Consider the following 17,935-nt stretch of genomic DNA (forward strand, 5'->3'; position numbering starts at 1 on the left):
ATTTGATCCCTAGCCTGGGAACGTCCATGTGATGCCATCTGAAAAAAGAAAAATAAAATGGGTTTCTTTGAAAACATTAAGCATAAGCACCAAAGGCCATGGCTTTCCAGAGACTGTGAGCTCCCCAGGGAAAGGATCCTGGGGAGCTGGTCACAGAGTTTCTAGATCCAGGGAGATACTCTGTCACTAGAGTTGAGTCACAGAGATAAGTCTGGGCTGGTCCAGCAGGAAGCCCTGAGGGACTGAGCCAGGCCCCCTAGAGCTGCCCTCACTTGAGTGATGCTCCCTCTGAGCCTGGCACAGACATAGATGCCAGGGGGGAAGTGATACAAGAGCATCACTGCCTTTCAGGAGGCAACCTCATGCCCTAAAATGGGCAGGAAGCTGGCTGCCATGGCACCGACTTTTAGCACCAGCTCTGAACCTCACCTCTGACTTAACATTGATTGAACAAGTTGCTTAACCCCTACCAGCCTCAGTTTTCTCATCGCTAACAGAAAATGATAGAGCTGAGCATTAGAATGTATTAGTTTCTGTCCGTTGCACCCTCAGAGACCCCAAAGTGAGTTTGAGGAGGTGGCTTCAGGATGGTGTTTGGCGCGTTTTCAACAAAAGGGGCGATTTTACCATCATTTCTTTTACTGACAGTTCATTTTCGAAGGCAACCGCCTAACAAATCGCCGGGCCAAGTAGTGTAAGAGAAACAGTTGATCCTGGTACTCAGAGAGCTCAACCCACCACCTCAGTGGTTTGGTGGTATATTCAGGAAAATGCCATACAGACACTAAATGGGAAATAATGGGAGAGACACCATTATAAATGGCATGGCCCTGCACCTCTTCCAGCTTCTGATTCACATAGCGAGGTCTGGCAGTAATAGGAAAGCTAAAGACTTTGCTGTCCTGCATCGAAAGGCAGAGTGGGAGTTGTTGTTGTGGTTCCGTGGGTTAAGAACCCGACAGAGTGTCCATAAGGATGGGGGTTTAATCCCTGGCCTCACTCCGTGGGTTAAGAATCTGGTTTTGCTGTGGCTGTGGCGTAGGCTGGCAGCTGCAGCTGTGATTCACCCCCCGCCCAAAATTTCTACGTGCCTCAGGTACAAGCATGAAAAAGAAAAAAAAAAAAACAACAACAACAAAGAAAAGCAGAGCAAAGCTGTCAGGGGTCCATCTTGCCCCTCCGTCCTTTTACAGATGGGAAAATTGAGTCTCACTGAGGGAGCAGAGATGGACACTTATGATTTTGTCCTTTCAGTACCTTAGTCTCTTGGCAAAATCCTCAAAGGGATCTGGAGATAAAACTAAAGAGATTGCTGTATTTCTTTCCTGGGGATGCTGTGTATCAAATTACCACAATAGAGAGGTTTACATGGAAATTGATCATCTCGAAGTTCTAGAGGCTAGAAGTCTGAGATCCAGGCTTTGGCAAGGTTGGCTCCTTCGGACCACTCTAGGGAGAGTCTGTCCCAGGCCTTGCTCCTGGTTTCTCGTGGTTTGGTGGGAGTTTTGGGTCTTGCTGGGCTTTGAGACACATCATCTGGATCTCCGGCTTCATGTCCCCAAGGCATTCAGTCCATGGGTCCGTGTCCAGATTTCTCCCCCTTTTATAAGGATCCTGGTCATAGTGGATTAAAGACACACTCTATTCTAACATGGCACAGTTTTAACTAATCACATCGGTAGTGACACTATTTCCAAATATGGTGGCATTCTGATTTCCTGACGTTTTAGGACTGCAGTTGACCTTTGAACAACACGGGTTTGAACGGTGTGGGTCCACTTGATTGCAGATGCAGATGTTTTTCGATAAATACGTCATGTAGTACACACAACCTATGGTTGGTTGAATCTGCTAGTGCAGAACTATGGATACGGAGGACTGACTGTAAAGTTATACGTGGACTTTTCTGCCACACAGGGGTGGGGGGATTGGGGAGTTGGTGCCCCTAAGCCTGACATCCGGTGAAGGGTCAACTCTATTTCCAAATAAGGTCACTTACTGAAGGGCTGAACTCGAGGACCTCCACCTATGAATTTTGGGAGGGCACAGTTCAGTAGGTAATAATGACAAATTAGGGACCAGAACCTTTGAACTGGAGAGGAACTAGTAAATGGCGCATTTATTAAGCATCACTAGGTGCCAGGCAGGGTACCAGAATCTTACTTCGTTCTCACCCCCAATTAGACGAGGACGTCAAGGTTCAGAGAAGCTAGCTAATCTGTCCAAGGTGACAACAAGAAGTCCGTGCTAGATTTGGATGTCAGGTGCTGATCTGTGTCTATCCAAAGTCGTGTGCTTCCTCAGCATCCACATGTCTTATTAAAATGGATCCTAGAAGCCCTATTCACCACCACCACCTGCTCTCCACCTCAGGCTGTAAATGGAGACACCAACCTTCTCCTTCCGAATGTAGCGTTCTTTCCATTGGCTCCATTTTAGTCACATTGCTTTCTTCTAAGATGCTGTCTGGCACGCGAGACTCCTTTGTGACCAAGGCAGAGGTTAATTTCAGACTGGTTACAACACAAAAAGTAATTTTCCATTAAATATAATGACCTCGTTTCTGCAGTGACTTGTGGCAAAACATGCTGTTTCATTTCCATTCATTCACACTCATTTGCCTACTTGCTACAATAATTTTATGCCGTATGCTAAAATGTTGAAATCATTGGTTACATTGCTCAACACCTACAATGCTTATTAGGATTCTTCATGCAGAAAGAAACAGAAATAAAAATAAGAATTTTAGAAGAATGCGAGTACACGCAGTTAAAGTACATCCAAAGCAGTATTCACGTGCACAGGGGCTGCCTGGGGTCTGGAGCCAGCCCTACCTGGCAGCAATCCAGGGTCTCCCTTATCAGCATTGTGACCCCAGGTGAGTTCCTCAACCTCTCTGTGTCGCACTGACCCCACAGTAAAAGGAGGGAAGTAACATGTAAGGTTGGAATGAAATAAACGAGGCCTGCATATGTAGCGTACCTGGCACGATGCCTAGCATGTCGTAGTCGTGCTCTGGATAGTACCTTTTAAAAATATATATAGTGAAAATTAAATTGAATCCTTACACATATTTTGGAGACTCTTTCAAATTTGGGATGTGTTTTTCCCTGGCGTTTCAGAAGTGCAAAATCGTTCCCATATTTATTCAACCTGAACCTTTAAAAAATGTTGACAAGAGACCCACAACTGGCTGATGTTTATTTATGCCGGCCTTGGGAACGTAAAAAGGAACAAAGAAAACTGGCAGCTCTTAACTCTGAGTCCTTCTCAATGTGCCGATTGACCCCTTGTGTTTTGGACCAATGGTTGCCTGAGGTGGACTTTACAAAGGCCTTTTGTCTGCAGCCTACTTTCAATTAAGTCACTCAAGTGTTTGGTGCCTTGGTTTCTCCTGTGCTCAGAGAGAGGAAAAGGGAATGAGAGGTAGAGAAAGGAGCATGCTAATATTTAGGTTTTGTCTCCAACAAAATGTTCAACCAAAAAGCCCATTTCACCGTCTGCCGTGTTTCCTTTCTCTGTCTCTTTTTCTCTAGCTGGGTTAAGAGATCAATAGATAAATAGATAGGTAGAGAATAAATAGCTGCATTAGGTGTGCTCATTGCTACTTGGGGTTTCATTGCTTCTAGTCTCTTTCTGCAAACAGTGCTAGAAATACACTTTTTAAATGATGGGTTCATATGGATGTGTTCAATTCAAATGTACAATGATTGGGTTATGCTTAACTTTTCCACGTGGATCTCATTTTTCTTTCCCTGAACGTCTTGCTTTCTAATAGCAGTGTATTTCTGTATTTGTGTTACCCTAATATATACCCAAAGCAATTCCAAAATTGCAATTCCAATACAGATTACTACCAACAGTAAACCAGGCATAGACTTGAGTGTCAATGAGATTTACTAAAATCCCATGCCAGCCTGATATTCCCTGGGCAAGTCACTTCTTTCTAAGCCTGATTCCTCCTAAGATAGGATAATGATGATCGCTGTATTGTTCAGAAATCTTTTGGTTGCAAATAAGATAAAATTCACCTCAGCCTTTTTTTTTTTTTTTTTTTTTTTTTTGGTCTTTTTGTCTTTTTAGGCCGCTCCTGCGGCACATGGAGATTCCCAGGCTAGGGGTCTAATTGGAGCTGTAGCCGCCGGCCTACGCCAGAGCCACAGCAACGCGGGATCCGAGCCGTGTCTGCAACCCACACCACAGCTCAAAGCAATGCCAGATCCTTAACCCACTGAGGAGGCCGGGAATCGAACCCTTAATGGTTCCTAGTCGCTCAGTTAACCACTGAGCCATGACGGGAACTCCAAACTCACCTCAGTCTTAAGGAACAAAATGAATTCAGTGATCATATAACTGAACACTGCAGGGTTAAATTTCCCAGGATGGTGAGATCCAGGTTGTTAGATAGCCTCATAACCTTTGAAACTCCCTCTCTCCGCTCTTCTCTTTACCCGGGAGACTTTATCACCACCCTTTGGTTATTCCAAAGACTATTATCGTATGAGCTCTAAAGAAGGCCTGACCTGAGGTTAACCACATTTGGTGATTGGACACTGTGTTCCATAGTCGTTAGCTCTTAAACTCAGTTTCCTGGGAAAAGATCCAAAGTCTTAAGAGCCTGCTGTCTATGGGTACCCTGCTGGATACCTTAAGTCATCTTCTTCCCATCCTTATAAGGGAAGGATCGTTCCCATTGTACAAATGAAGAAACTGAGGCTCAGTGAGATACGGTGACGTGCCCATGGCCACAGAGGTGAGATCCAAATCCTTCCATGATGCTATATGCCTTATGGAAACGGGCATAGGATAATGTAATATACAAGCTCCTCTGAGCATTGGGCGAAAGAGGAGCCCCCGACTTACACACACATGTTTACCACCAGCTTTTGAGAGCTCAGACTGCCCCTTCTTTATCTCAGTATTTCCAGCACCTGGTGTATCCTAGTAGCAAAGGGCTTTTAGGCATGAATGTGAATTAGATGAGAAGAGGACAGCTTGTCCAACTCACTGCCGATGGTGATTATGCGGTAGCACATTCCTGCTCTTGCGATGTGGTGTTCTGATTGAGCCCCACAGAAGCTACTTTCCTATTGAAGGTGGTTTTCACTTCTCCGGAGTGGAAACCTGCTTCCTTGTCACTTTGGTGATTGCTAATTGATGAAGCACACCTGGCTCCACTTTGCCCGTTAGATAAATGTGAGCCTCAATCATAGGTCTAGAATGCTCTTAGCTAGTTAACTAGTTCCTCTCCCTATTTTTAGGCAAGAACTTGACTCGCACAGTTCCAGAGCTGTGTGTTTATAACATATGTTTAGAGAGTTACTAAGAAGAAGCTGTCTTTTATAGCTGTTGTCTTGTTGGAAAGTTTCAAAAGAAGTGTCAAGAGCAAAACAGGACATGCGTATTTACTGCGTCCAACCTCCTTATTTTAACAGCTGAGGGAATGAAGTGTTAGAGAAACACAAGTAGAGCCAGTAGGGTTGGGGGGGGGGTTGTTCAAGAAGAGACTTGGACTCAAGATTTTACTGACAGATTCTTCATTCAGACTATTCATTTGAAAATGAAAATGGGTACTGATAACCTCATAGAGACAGAAAGTAGAATGTGGTTTCCAGAGGCTGGAAGAGAAGGGGCTTGGGGACTTCATGTTCAATGGTACAGATGGCCATTTGGGAAGATGAAGTTCTAGAAATGGATGGTGGTGATGGGAGCAGAGCAATGTGAATGCACTCAGTGCCACAGAACCATACACTGAATAATGGTTAATGTTGTGTATGTTTTCCCACAATAAAAACATATAGATACGAAGTCCTTACTGTATGTCAGGCACTGAGCTTTGATGCACAGGATAAAGAGTTGAGAAAAAAAAGATATTGTTGTTGCCATCCTGGTGCTGATAGTGTGTGTGTGTCTGTGTGAGACAGACTGAAGGGTTGTCCCACATGGAAAACCAGTAGCCCAAAAGAGTATCTGTTTTCCCACGCTTTTGTCAACACTGGGTATTATCTTTTTTTTTTTTTTTTTGTAATTGCAGTGGGGGAAAATGGGATCTCATTAATTATATCTGGTATAGTTTATATGAATCAATTTAATATTTCCATCAACCTTTGGGATTCTGTATCATTCTTTATATTATATAAGAAGAGAAGGCGCCGAAAGTTAGAGGGACATGCCCAAAGCTACACACGTGGTCAGTGAGAGAGCCTGAGTTTGGTTTGTCTTCTCTCTGGCTCCTGAGTCCATATTCTCCTGTTAGCATGTTAACTCTTCAGCTAAGGACAAGGGTCTTTGGAAATTTGGTCTTGTCCTTGAGTAAAGCATTCTAAAAGATTTCAGGATAGCAACTTAGGGAAGATTTCACTCTGACCCTCTCCATTGAGCATATGATGATGGGGTTCCTGGGGGCTGGTACAGAGGTTGCCTCCGAGCCTTGCTGGCACTGCCATGCAGCAAATGCATCCAAAAATATGTTAGAAAAGAGAAAGGCCTTTATAATGAGCCTGGGCCTCTCTTTGTCTTGTGAGGTTTTAACTACTGTAATTGCCTGTAGTGTGAAGTAGTGTATTTTTCATGTATCTATTTTTATTCTGTGTCTATCTGCATATCTGCTTTTTTTGTTTTGTTTTGATTTTTTTTTTTTTTTGTTAACTCACTTGAATCCTGGTGGGTATTTTTCCTGTATTGCCTCAGGAAAGCACACACTCTCATACGCACACATACACACACACAATACTAATATGAAGGCTAAATAGGGTACAATTTATGCTTTAAAAAAAGCTAATGGTGAAGTCTGAGCAGATGACTTTCTAATCCATACTGTATTTAATTGGCTGTATTGAACCATACTACAAATTAAGTCTTCTCTGTAATTTATTCTGTCAGACGATAACCCTGCAAACAATTTGATACTTCATTTAAACATTGGTAAATGGCTCATGGAAATGCTAAGGGGAAAAAAAAAATGGTGAGCAGAGAAGAAACCCTCTGTTTACAGAATGAATCCTGTGTGAAACGTCGTGAATTAACCTGCTTCAGTCAATCAATGAGCATTTATTGAGCAACTACCTTGTGTGCATACGTCTCAAGATGACTTGGTGCTTCCCTCCTTCATTAACTCATCAAACCTTATTTAGCATTTATTGTTCAAAAGGAACAGTATTAGGAGCTGGGCTAAGACTAAAGAGAACCAGATGTGGATCTTTCTTTCAAGGAGCTAACATCCCCAAAGTGGAGAGAAAACACAGGCACAGGTTCTCCCCATGCCCTGTTCTTAGGACCTAGAGGCTTTGCATGTGCTGTTCTTTCTGCCTAGAATGCCCTCCCCCCCGCCCCCACCCGATTTTCTGGGGACTCCCTCTTTATCCTTCAAGGCTCCATCTAAGATCAGCTCCTTTGTCAAGTCTTCCCTGATGCCCCTCCCCACTCCTGCTCTGAGCCTCCGTAGCCCCCAGTGCACAGCTTAAACATAAAGCTTGTCTTATTATATTGTGGTGGTTAGTTTCTTGGCCTGCCTTTTCTATGAGATCTGCAAAGACCTGAAGAAGGGACTGTGTTTCAATGGTCTGGGTAGATGTAGCACTTCGCATGAGACCTGGAACAAAACAGGCGCTCAATAAACACAGATGGTGTGAATAACTACATGTGTGGATAAATGTGTGACAAAAGTAACAAGTGCGAAACATCTCAGAAGAAAAATACAACCCAAAGAGATCTAAGATGGGAATCCTCACGCAAGGAAAGAGGGGAGTCGGGAAGATTCCCTAGATGAGCATCGTGTGGCAGCTGGGCCTTGAAGCAGAGGTGTGGTGCAGTCAGGGGGCGTTGAGGAAACACAGGTCAGGGGATGAGAGGGCAATTGGCAGAGAAAACGATATGTGTGATGGTGGCACCGGGATGGGAATGTGAGGACCTCAAAGTGGGATCATGAACCCTTCAGATTAGTTTCACCCGAGGGAGGAAAGTCAAACTGCATTGGGGGGCAGGTATTTTATTTTTTATTTTTGTTTTTGGGGGTTTTTTTAGGACATGGAGGTTCCCAGGCTAGAGGCTGAATCAGAGCTACAGCTGCTGGCCTACACCACAGCCATAGCAACACAGGATCCGATCCACATCTGCAACCTACACCACAGCTCATGGCAACTTCAGATCCTCAACCCACTGAGCGAGGCCAGGAATCAAACCTGCAACCTCATGGTTCCTGCTCGGATTTGTTTCCACCGTGCCACAACGGGATGGGGGAGGTTAACCTCTGAATCGTCCTTGGATGCTTTGGTGACAAGTTTCAGCCACCCTGTAAAGAAGAGGGCTTAGAATAGGAGTAAATGAAGCTGTGGTAGAAGTAGAAAGACAGGGTATCCTTGAAGACTCTCTTTTTAAAACCAAATGTCTGCTTTGACTTCTGGCCGTGCTTTAAGATGTAGACCAAGTTTTTCCAAGACAGCAGCTATTTTCCAAAGGCTGTGTGGAGGGACAACAGAATCCGCCCTTCCTCCACTCTCTCCCTCCCCTCCCTGGTCCAGTATTCTCTCCAGAACATCCCTGGATGCCCCAGGAACTCCCCACAGAAACACTCCTGGGAGGAAACAGCCCTTTTCTTCTGGGACCGAGGGCTTCACCCTTACTTTCTGGCTCTTCAGTAGATATTACAGGTGGCCAAGCTCCCGAGAGCGACCTTCCGGGCTATGCTGTGCTGCCCTGACCTTTTTCTTTGAGGTCCTTAGAGCTGGCCTTGACCCCAGACCTTCTGACTTATGACCCTTTTTAACCTCAGAATCCTGCTGGAACCCAAAAGAGCCTCCCTGCTCTACCTCCTTACCCAGCTCCCCTTCCTCATCCCAGCTTGTCAGGGATCATTGTTTTGTTGATGGTCCAGGGAGTCAAGAGTCTAAAGAAAAGAGACCTTGGTTCTTTTGATCTTGTTTCCTCCTTTCAACCTTTGTCATCCTGAGTAGGGAGAGTGAGGCCTGGGTTAAGGATTGATCCAGCCAGAGCCCTGTCTGACCCTCGATTCTTTCATGGATAAATGCAGAGTTGAACTATATGATGTTTAAGTTTTCTCTGGCTCCAACCGTCTTTGACTGTGCTGATAAAACCTGCACTTCAAGCAGGGAGCAGTTTGGAGGCTCACCGAACATGTATTTGCAAGGGCCTCTGAGCTGCCAAAATGAAGGTGATAACATGGGATTAGGAAGATTCTAATATATTTGTATTTGCAAGCATCTGTATTGTGTGTGCATGATTAAGGTTGGAGAAATTGGAGACATATGCCGTCACTGCATGTTCGTTTCCAAATGAATGAGCCACTTTCAGAGCAATCCTTTGTAACATGTCATAAAATTAACTATGGGAAAAGATACTGCTACAAATATTTTTAAGCACTTCACGCACACATAGCTGCACTCCGCCAGGCAATATTAGGTATCATCAGGCATTAAAAATGTTTTGATTTTAAAACACTTAATGAGGATTCCCAGATAAATTAAAACATCTCCATCTGCTGTCTTGCATAGGAGGTGATATTTTACCATTGCACAATCATCTCCAAATCTAATTCCACCAGGAAGGCTTCTAATCGCAGTTTAATTTTAGAGCAATATTCCACTTGGCAATCAATAAAGTACTGTCGTCAAACTTTGACTTAATAGGAGGTGGGGATCACATTCTTCCCGTTCTGCAGAGAAAGAATTATTTGCAGGAAGGGGAGAGATGGAGGAAGCCTTTGTCTCCCACTTTCCCTGCTGCACATCATTCAAGCTCACAAAAGCCTCTAAATCAATACCCCCACATTTCGTGAATATAAACCTCATCAATTTTACATCATTAACACCACAGAAAAACTACTGCTCTCTGAGCAGTTTTTCTCTGCTGGCAAAATATGTCCCCTTCATACAGCAGGAACAAACGGGTCCTGATAATTTCACAAACAAACACATTCTTCTTCACCAACGTTGGGTCAAAATCCTCTAGAATTACACCATAGTCTTATGGCCACTTAAGGGGCTAGGATGACTGGGCAATGATACCAGCTTCCAAGCATGCTGTCCAGTAGACAGTGGGCAACCTGGACAGGCATAAAGCCAAAGGGAGGGTCCCTAGAGTAGTAAAGAGGTGAGTGAATACCCAGCCTCTTTGCTGGAAGGTGAAGGTGCGGCAGCACATGCTCTTGCAGAAATGACTCCTAAGGTCTGAAGCCTGGGAAAATGGCATCAGGCTGGGGATGGACGTTTTGGAAGGTCAGGGCCAAATGTCCAGAACCAAGGGGATGATCAGCATGAGAAGCAGGTGCCTGCTCTCCTAGAGGCTGGCTGTGTGATATGAGATCCAAATGGCTAAAGGATTGGGAGCTGAAAAGAGACCTGAGAGAAAAATATACTCCAGTGGTTCCCAGTGTTTTCATAACCAAATTCCCCTGTGTTACATTTCTCCCTCCCTCCATGGACTCAGCAACATGGGAGACTTTGTTCACACACACACACACACACAATCATTTATAATCATTCACTTTCCTATATGGATTATTTGAACCCAGCACTAATTGCCAAAGAGAATCTGCTCCAAGATGAGCTAAGGAATACAACAGCGGTAACCTGATGCCATGCTAAATGAACTCGGCTTTTTCATTGGTGTGACCCATGAAAGATATTGTCTTATTAGGGATATTTTTTTCCTTTTTAGGGCCTCACCCGCAGCATATGAAATTTCCCAGACTAGGGGTCAAATTGGAGCCGCGGCTTCCAGCCTACGCCACGGCAACACCAGATCCAAACTCTATCTGCCACCTACCCTGCAGCTTGTGGCAATGCTGGTTCCTTAATGCGCTGAGCAAGGCCAGAGATCAAACCTGCATCCACACAGACGCAGCATGGGATCCTTAACCCACGGAGCCGCAGTGGGAGCTCCTTATCGGAAATAATTATAAATTTCTGTTCAGCTTTTTGAAACATTTGAAATAGCCTGGAACCTGTTTGGGGACTTTTAATGACCCCAGTAGATCCAGGGCTCTGGATCTTAGGAGCCATTGTTCTGTTCAAAGTTCTCCTTTGAAAAAGAAACAGAGATCCAGAGACATACAGTGAGTGCCTTGTGTTCGCATAGTGGCTAGAATTCAAGCTTCTTGACTCTCAGTGTAATGAAAAGGTCCTCTGTCAAGACTGGAAGCACATCATACAATGCCGGGATACACACATGCCTTTACAGAAGACTGTTAAGTGGGGATTGCTTTTGGTACATTTACTCTAGAAAAATGGCCATAAAGATCACCATCCCTCAGCAGGAGAGAGAACATTATTTGTTGAAGTTTGGATAATCAAGGCCGGGAGGTCAGTTTTAAAAGATGGTTGAGTTACTGATCAGCAACCCCAGTTAAGTCCAACAGCTCTGGTCAGTTTAGTCCAACAGCTGTGCACAGTGCAAGGTGCTATGATGACAGTGATGAAGGGGACAGAGTGTGGTGGAAAGACTGGGATTTGGGCAAGTATATCAGAGAAGGGAGGTCTGTGAAAGCTGGAGCCCAGGAAGAAATCCACCAGGAGTTTTTGTATCGTATCGCTAGAGATAGAAGTTCTAGGGAGACAAGAGGGAGGAATCACATCTGCAGGGAAGAGAAGGCAGGCCTTGTTGAGGGGGCTTCACAGAGGTGGTGCTATTTCATGTGGCCTTTGCAAGAGGAATAAAGTTTGGGCAAGTGGATAAAAGAATAAGCATTGCAGGGGTTCTGGTGGTGGCTCAGTGGTAATGAATCCAACTAGTATCCATGAGGATGTGGGTTCAATCCCTGGCCTCGCTCAGGGGCTTAAGTATCCAGCATTGCAGTGAGTGTGGTGTAGGTTGTGGACGTGGCTCGGCTCCTGCATTGCTGTGGCAGCTGCAGCTCCAATTATTCAGCGTCTAGCCTGGGAACTTCTATATGCATAGGGTTCAGCCCTAAAAGCCTTAAAAAAAAAAAAAAAAGATGAGTAGTGCAGACCTAGGGACCACCCCATGACAAGCCTCAGAGATGTTGTTCTAACCAAAATGGTGACCTTGGACAAAATAGAGAAGGATGTTGGACCCTCCAGTTACTCTGTAACCACCTGTTGGAAAATTGTTATGATCCATCACATCTACGGTTCTCTGAGTGTGAATGGCGCCCCCTGTAATTGTACAGTTGTTCAGAGGGGCAAGCAGAGGCCCTGGATATATGAGGATACTAAGTATCAATCTAGAACCCAGACTGCGCTGTGTCCTGGGGAAAATGTAGCAGGAGCCTACATCACTGAAAGAGGCTGGCCGGCCCTGACAAGCAGAAGGAAGCCTCCATCGCAGATGCTCATTCAGCATCTGAGCAGTCCTGTTTATCTCCCTGGTCACAGCATCTAGACCGTGGAAGGAAGCCTCCATTTCTCAAGGGCAGGCACAGCTCTTTTTCCTTCCATCTGGACCAAACAGCTTTTCCAAAGCCCTCCGGGCTTGTTCACACGTAGCTGAAACCCATCTCTTATTGATCAACAGCTCAGAGGGAAAGGCCCCTGAAATCAGCTCTTCCTTTTTGTCTCTTCTGATAGGCTCTTCAGCATCATCATGCTGTTCACGAAATTTCCTACATCGCCAAGGACATCACAGATCACCGGGCCTTTGGATACGTTTGTGGGAAGGAAGGGAATCACAGATTTGTGGCCATAAAAACAGCCCAGGCGGTGAGTAACCACCCAAGGAGGTTGCCTTTCCCTGGACCTATTACGGGGCCGCACCGTCACCCTGCTGGTCTTCGGAGGTCTCCCCTGACCTATGACTAAGCAACGCTGGTGCCCAGCTTCTCTTCTAGAAAAGATAAACAGCCTCGGAGCAAAGCGACACGCTCGTGCCCATCCAGGGGTGGTGGTAGTTTTTTTTCTAATGGATATTTCGTAATGACTAATTATTTTCCTTTCTGATTAAGCCGGATGGAGGCATAGTACACAAATAAGTTTCCTTGTGTTCATAGCCTCGTTTAAAAAGAAAATAAAAGAAAACAAATAGCTGTTTTGCATAAGGCCTACCCTAATTTTATTGTATTCGAAATTACTAATAAATAAAAACAGTGCCTTTTATGCTTAAGATTATTATGAATTTGCAAATAGAATTAGTTGCAGAAATGAACTTTAGCCTAGATGCAATTTGCTAAACCAGTATAAACAAGGTAGAATTAATTAAAGCTGGAATGCTTTCAGTTTAATGGAAAAAGGAAGGGCTGCGGGTAACCATCCCCCTATTAATGTACTTTGCATCCTTTTACTCCAGGCTGAACCTGTTATTCTGGACCTAAGAGATCTCTTTCAACTTATTTATGAATTGAAGCAAAGAGAAGAATTGGAAAAAAAGGCACAAAAGGATAAGCAGTGCGAACAAGCGGTGTATCAGGTATACCTGTGCGTTCATCCTGGCACTGGAGATGACGGGGCTTAAAATAAACAGATGTGAAACCTGACAGTCAAGGCTTCTCCTCCTGCTGCCAAGTAGAAATAAACAAAGATGAAAGGGTCCCATGTAAATTACAGGCAGCGGAAGCAAGCCATTAGAGATGATCCCTTACTCTCCGAGATGCTAGACCTGTAAGAGAAAGTGGAGTCTTGAATCCAGGGGAAGATTTCAGGGAAGAACAAGGAAACACAATTGCCTTTGCTCTTGTTAGCTATGCAGATGGGGTGACTACAAGGGTTTTCATCTTTTTTTCTGCCTGTTTTCTGCTTTAATGACCCACCAGGCTGTCCTCCCCAGAGCTGGTTGCTTCACTGTCCTGTAATTTCTGAATACAGTCTCACATCTCTCCCTTTATATCCTCTGCTTTTTGCCCTCCCTTCCCTCACTCTGCTGTAGACAATTCTGGAAGAGGATGTTGAAGATCCCGTATACCAGGTAATTTCTGAAACTGGTCGGGGTGTGAGGGGTCAGGAATGGCCAGGCCCCTGGCATAGACATGCTTATCAGAGACCCGAAGAAGCCACTGGCTGCGGGGCCTGGAGAAGGACCAAGATTATTTCTGAGGGTGAGGGCTGCCAACCTCTCCAGGAGGGAATTTCCATAAAAACTAGCAGAAGTTTGGCCGCCATCAGTAGCATGGGATTTGGAAATAGGCTTCTCCCTTCCTGCCCCTGCCTCAGCCCGCTCCACAATCTGTAGAAGTTTGATCCCAGAGCCGAATGTTCGCAAGAGTCTCTTGAATATTCTGAGTTCATTAGAGAGACTGTGAATAATGAGGGGGCTGCAGCGAGTTAAGCAGCAGAGATGGAGATTGACGTTCATGCCAAGGATGGTTGGTGAGCTTGAGAAGGGCCTTGAGAAGGCTGTCTGGCCCCCAATGGGCCAGAAGTGGAATCAGACCCCCAATATAATGCCCTGGCTCAGGCCACAAGGATGGTTGTGTTAGGGTGAGGGAGGGGGCATCCCAAAGACATGCCTGCCTGTAGCTTTCTCTGCTCGCTCTTCAAGGCTGCAGCCAAAGTGTAGGGACAGAGATGGCTTCTCTTGGGTTCAAGTATATGCTCTGCTTAACGTGGATGCAGAAGAGGGAAGAGGAGGCTGCTTTCCCTCGTTGCTTATTCCTAAAGAGAGAAGCAGCCAAACGTTTCACCCCAAAAGACAACCAGAACCCTAACGTTTCAAACTGGGACACTCACAGGTTATATATGTGTGTGTCATGCGTGCATTCTACGCAAATGTGCAGGAAAGCTGCGACCGCTATGACAAAACAGAAAATGATATGGATCAAAAGTAATTTAATCTGAATCACTTGAAGGAGAAGCCGTGTCCAGCCTGGATGGCAAACCAAAGTCAAAGGTGCCCTTGATGGCAGGCCTTGCTTTAGAAGGCTGGGAGCATGGCTGGTCCGTCATAGGAGCTCAGCCCCCTGACCCAAGGCGGGGGAGTGGGGGATGGTGCCCTTTTTGAAATGGCCCCGGTCCTTTAGCGTCTGAAATGTGCATGGAAAAGTTGATTTCAGTATTGAAAATGGAGAACGTAAAGTGATATTCATGAGATGAAGGAATTGGAGCCTCTGGGCACATCAGAATTGGCTTAGGTTCCCTGGCCTTAGGGAGCAAAAATCCATTGTCACCCAAGATTTACAAAATTGGGATCCCAGGAGACATCCACCCCACTTAGCAGTGCCCACACACGCTGCCGCAGTGGAGACAAATGCCACTGAATGAGGAGGTTATATCTCCAGAAAGATCTGCAGGAATCTCTGCAGTCATCGCTAAAGGACTGGCCATCAGACCATCGCAGTTTTCCTTAGAAGAGGCAGGAACGTTCCAGACCGTTTGGAATATCAGTAATCCACTTGTCTCTTGAGGGTGTTTGCTCTTGTGCCTGTTTCTTTAATGCTTACTGCGATGTGTATCCTGAATTCCAAATGCTTTTTTTTCTCCCTCTTTCTTTTTCCCCTCTGACTTTTCTTCTCTGGCCGCTCCTGTAATAGTACATTGTGTTTGAGGCTGGACACGAGCCAATCCGTGATCCCGAAACGGAAGAAAACATTTATCAGGTATCAAACCACTTCCCCCTCCTACCTTTGCATCTCCCCCAGTAAATGCCCTGAAGGGCTGAGGAACCGAGGGCTCTCTCCTCACACACACCATCCACGTTGCTCTTTGGGTCATTCCGGGCTTGTTGAAATACCTTCGCGTGAATTCTAGGTCCCTGCCATTGACCAGTAGTGTTCGTGCCTTACTGTTGAAGTGTTTAATGGTCAGCCAACATTTGAATTTCTAATGGATCTTAACGATTTGCAGGTGACTCAGAAATGAAACTTTCCGTTTCACTAAAAAGGGATCCATTGGAGGGCCATTGTCTAGAATATAATAGGGTTGTTCGTATTTCAAAAGAATGTGCTGTCAAATTTCCTTTTAAAAAAAGTCAACTACACCGTGAAGGCCAAATTCCAAAATGCTATTTGGAGACAACACTGGGAGTATTGGCTGAATCAAAGACACTTTAGCTAAAAGGTTTACCCCTTCCAAAGGGAAGGTAAATTAATAGTCTCAGAAGTCTGCTTACGTGAAGAACCTTGAACACACTTTTTAAAATATATTTTCCTGATGTATAGTTCATTTGCAATGTTAATTTCTGCTGTACAGCAAAGTGATTCTATTACACATGTATATATATTCTTTTCATATTCTTTTCCGTCGTGGTTATCACAAGACATTGATTATAGCTCTCTGTGCTCTACGGTAGGATCTTGTTGTTTATTCATTCTATACATGCTCATTTGCATCTGCTAAACCCAAACTCCCAATCCGTCCCTGTCCCACCCCCTCTCCCTCTTGGCAACCACAAGGCTGCTGAACACACTTTAGCTTGTTAACCTAACCCTCCTAAATGTGCTGTCAACTAGGCATTTCCACCCCACCCTCCCAAGGGGAAATTGAGGCTCGGAGAGGTTGAGTGGCTTCCTCAGGGCTATCCAGCTGTTTAGAGCTGGGATCAAACCCAAGCAGGTGTGTGAAGGCAGGCTCACACTGTTTCCCCTGTGCTTTTCCATCAAAGAGTCTCCGTAATCGGAGCACAGCCGCACATCAAACAAATATGAGGACCTCCGATTTTTCACTAATTAGAATTTTAGCCCTAATTTGAAGTATAAACACTATGGAAGCAGGAAAAAGTTTAATGTATTTAAATAAGTGATTTTAATTTTCTTAATGTACTTAGTTGTGTGGTCTTTATTCTGCCTTGGGCATGCATTACTTGTGTAGTAAAACAGATTTTCAGTTTCTGTCAAATGCACAGAATTCTAAATGACCAAAGTATAATGTTAGCTCTACCAACAACAGGGTTTCACCAGCCCTGTGGAATAATAATCTATTTCTCTTCATGGGATCCATCTGGGTTGGATTCAAGTGTGAGGTTCTACTTCGAGGCTTTGTTTAAAGTCACCACTTACAAAGTTTCTGTCTTTGGGCGTTCCCGTTGTGGCACAGTGGAAATGAATCCGACTAGGAGCCATGAGGTTGTGGGTTCGATCCCTGGCCTCGCTCAGTGGAGTAAGGATCCAGGGTTGCCGTGAGCTGTGGTGTAGGTCGCAGATGCAGCTCAGATCCCACGTTACTGTGGCTGTGACTACCTACACCTCCGATTGGACCCCTAGCCTGGGAACCTCCATATGCCACGGGTGCAGCCCTAAAAGGACAAAAAGACAAAAAAAAAAAAAAAATTCTGTCTTTAAACAGAAAGTTTGCATATCTGTCCTCAGTGTCCGATTTTAAAGTACACCTTTGCCGTGTCTCAATATTGTTACTGAACCAAACCAAACTTGAATCTGCTCCCCCTGCACTCGGTTCTGTCACACTGGGTGTGGTAAAGGAAAGTGAAGCCTTATTGCAGGGCGCCACGCAAGGAGTCCAGGGCACCCTGTGCTCAGAACCCCTAAACTCCCTAATGGGTTTCAGGAAAGCATTTTTGAAGTCCCGGTGAGGGAGGGGAGTCAGCTGGTGCACAGTTATCCGATTGGCTGACGGTGAGGTGACAGGGCCGTGTTAACGTTATCGGACTTCAGACTCCAGGAGGTCTAGGGGGCAGTGTGCTCGCGGTCAGCAGGTAGTTAATTTCTTCTCTTTGGTGGGGGTTTTAGCATCTGCAAAACAGCTCAAAAAAGGTGCATCTGATGCTGCTATCGAGGTGCTTCAGAGAAGAATTAGAGCAGAGGATGTGGGGGAGGGGTCTGTCCCCGGAAGCCCCAAAGGGTCCTGCTCAGTTACACTGTGAGACCAGAGGAAGCGTCAATCAGTCATCCTACGACAAGAGAGCACCTTTCCAAATACAATTAGGCTTTTCAATATACGAGGTTCCTGACTTCGTTCAGACTTAGCTGTAGTGGGCAGGGCTCCAACTGTGCCCAGTCTGGGATTCTGTGGAGGGGGCACGCAGCCTCGTGTACTGGGAAGAAGCAGCTTAGGCAAGCAGAAACCTGGGCTCTAGTTCT

The 17,935-nt window shown here is 45.2% G+C and overlaps 1 protein-coding gene across 34 annotated transcripts in view; it reads left to right on the forward strand.

Moving 5' to 3' along the window:
• The window catches only part of DAB1 (DAB1, reelin adaptor protein), a 1,217,809-nt gene that overhangs the window by 1,126,846 nt on the left and 73,028 nt on the right, over positions 1–17,935 (forward strand). For 18 of the 34 annotated variants that reach the window (XM_021093137.1, XM_021093135.1, XM_021093141.1 and 15 more), the window contains 4 exon segments: positions 12,543–12,674; positions 13,258–13,377; positions 13,834–13,872; positions 15,434–15,499. In XM_021093137.1, the coding sequence (XP_020948796.1) occupies positions 12,543–12,674; positions 13,258–13,377; positions 13,834–13,872; positions 15,434–15,499 (357 nt within the window). 34 annotated transcript variants of the gene reach the window in all.

Source organism: Sus scrofa, chromosome 6 (genome assembly GCF_000003025.6).
Source record: "Sus scrofa isolate TJ Tabasco breed Duroc chromosome 6, Sscrofa11.1, whole genome shotgun sequence".
NCBI lineage: Eukaryota > Metazoa > Chordata > Mammalia > Artiodactyla > Suidae > Sus > Sus scrofa.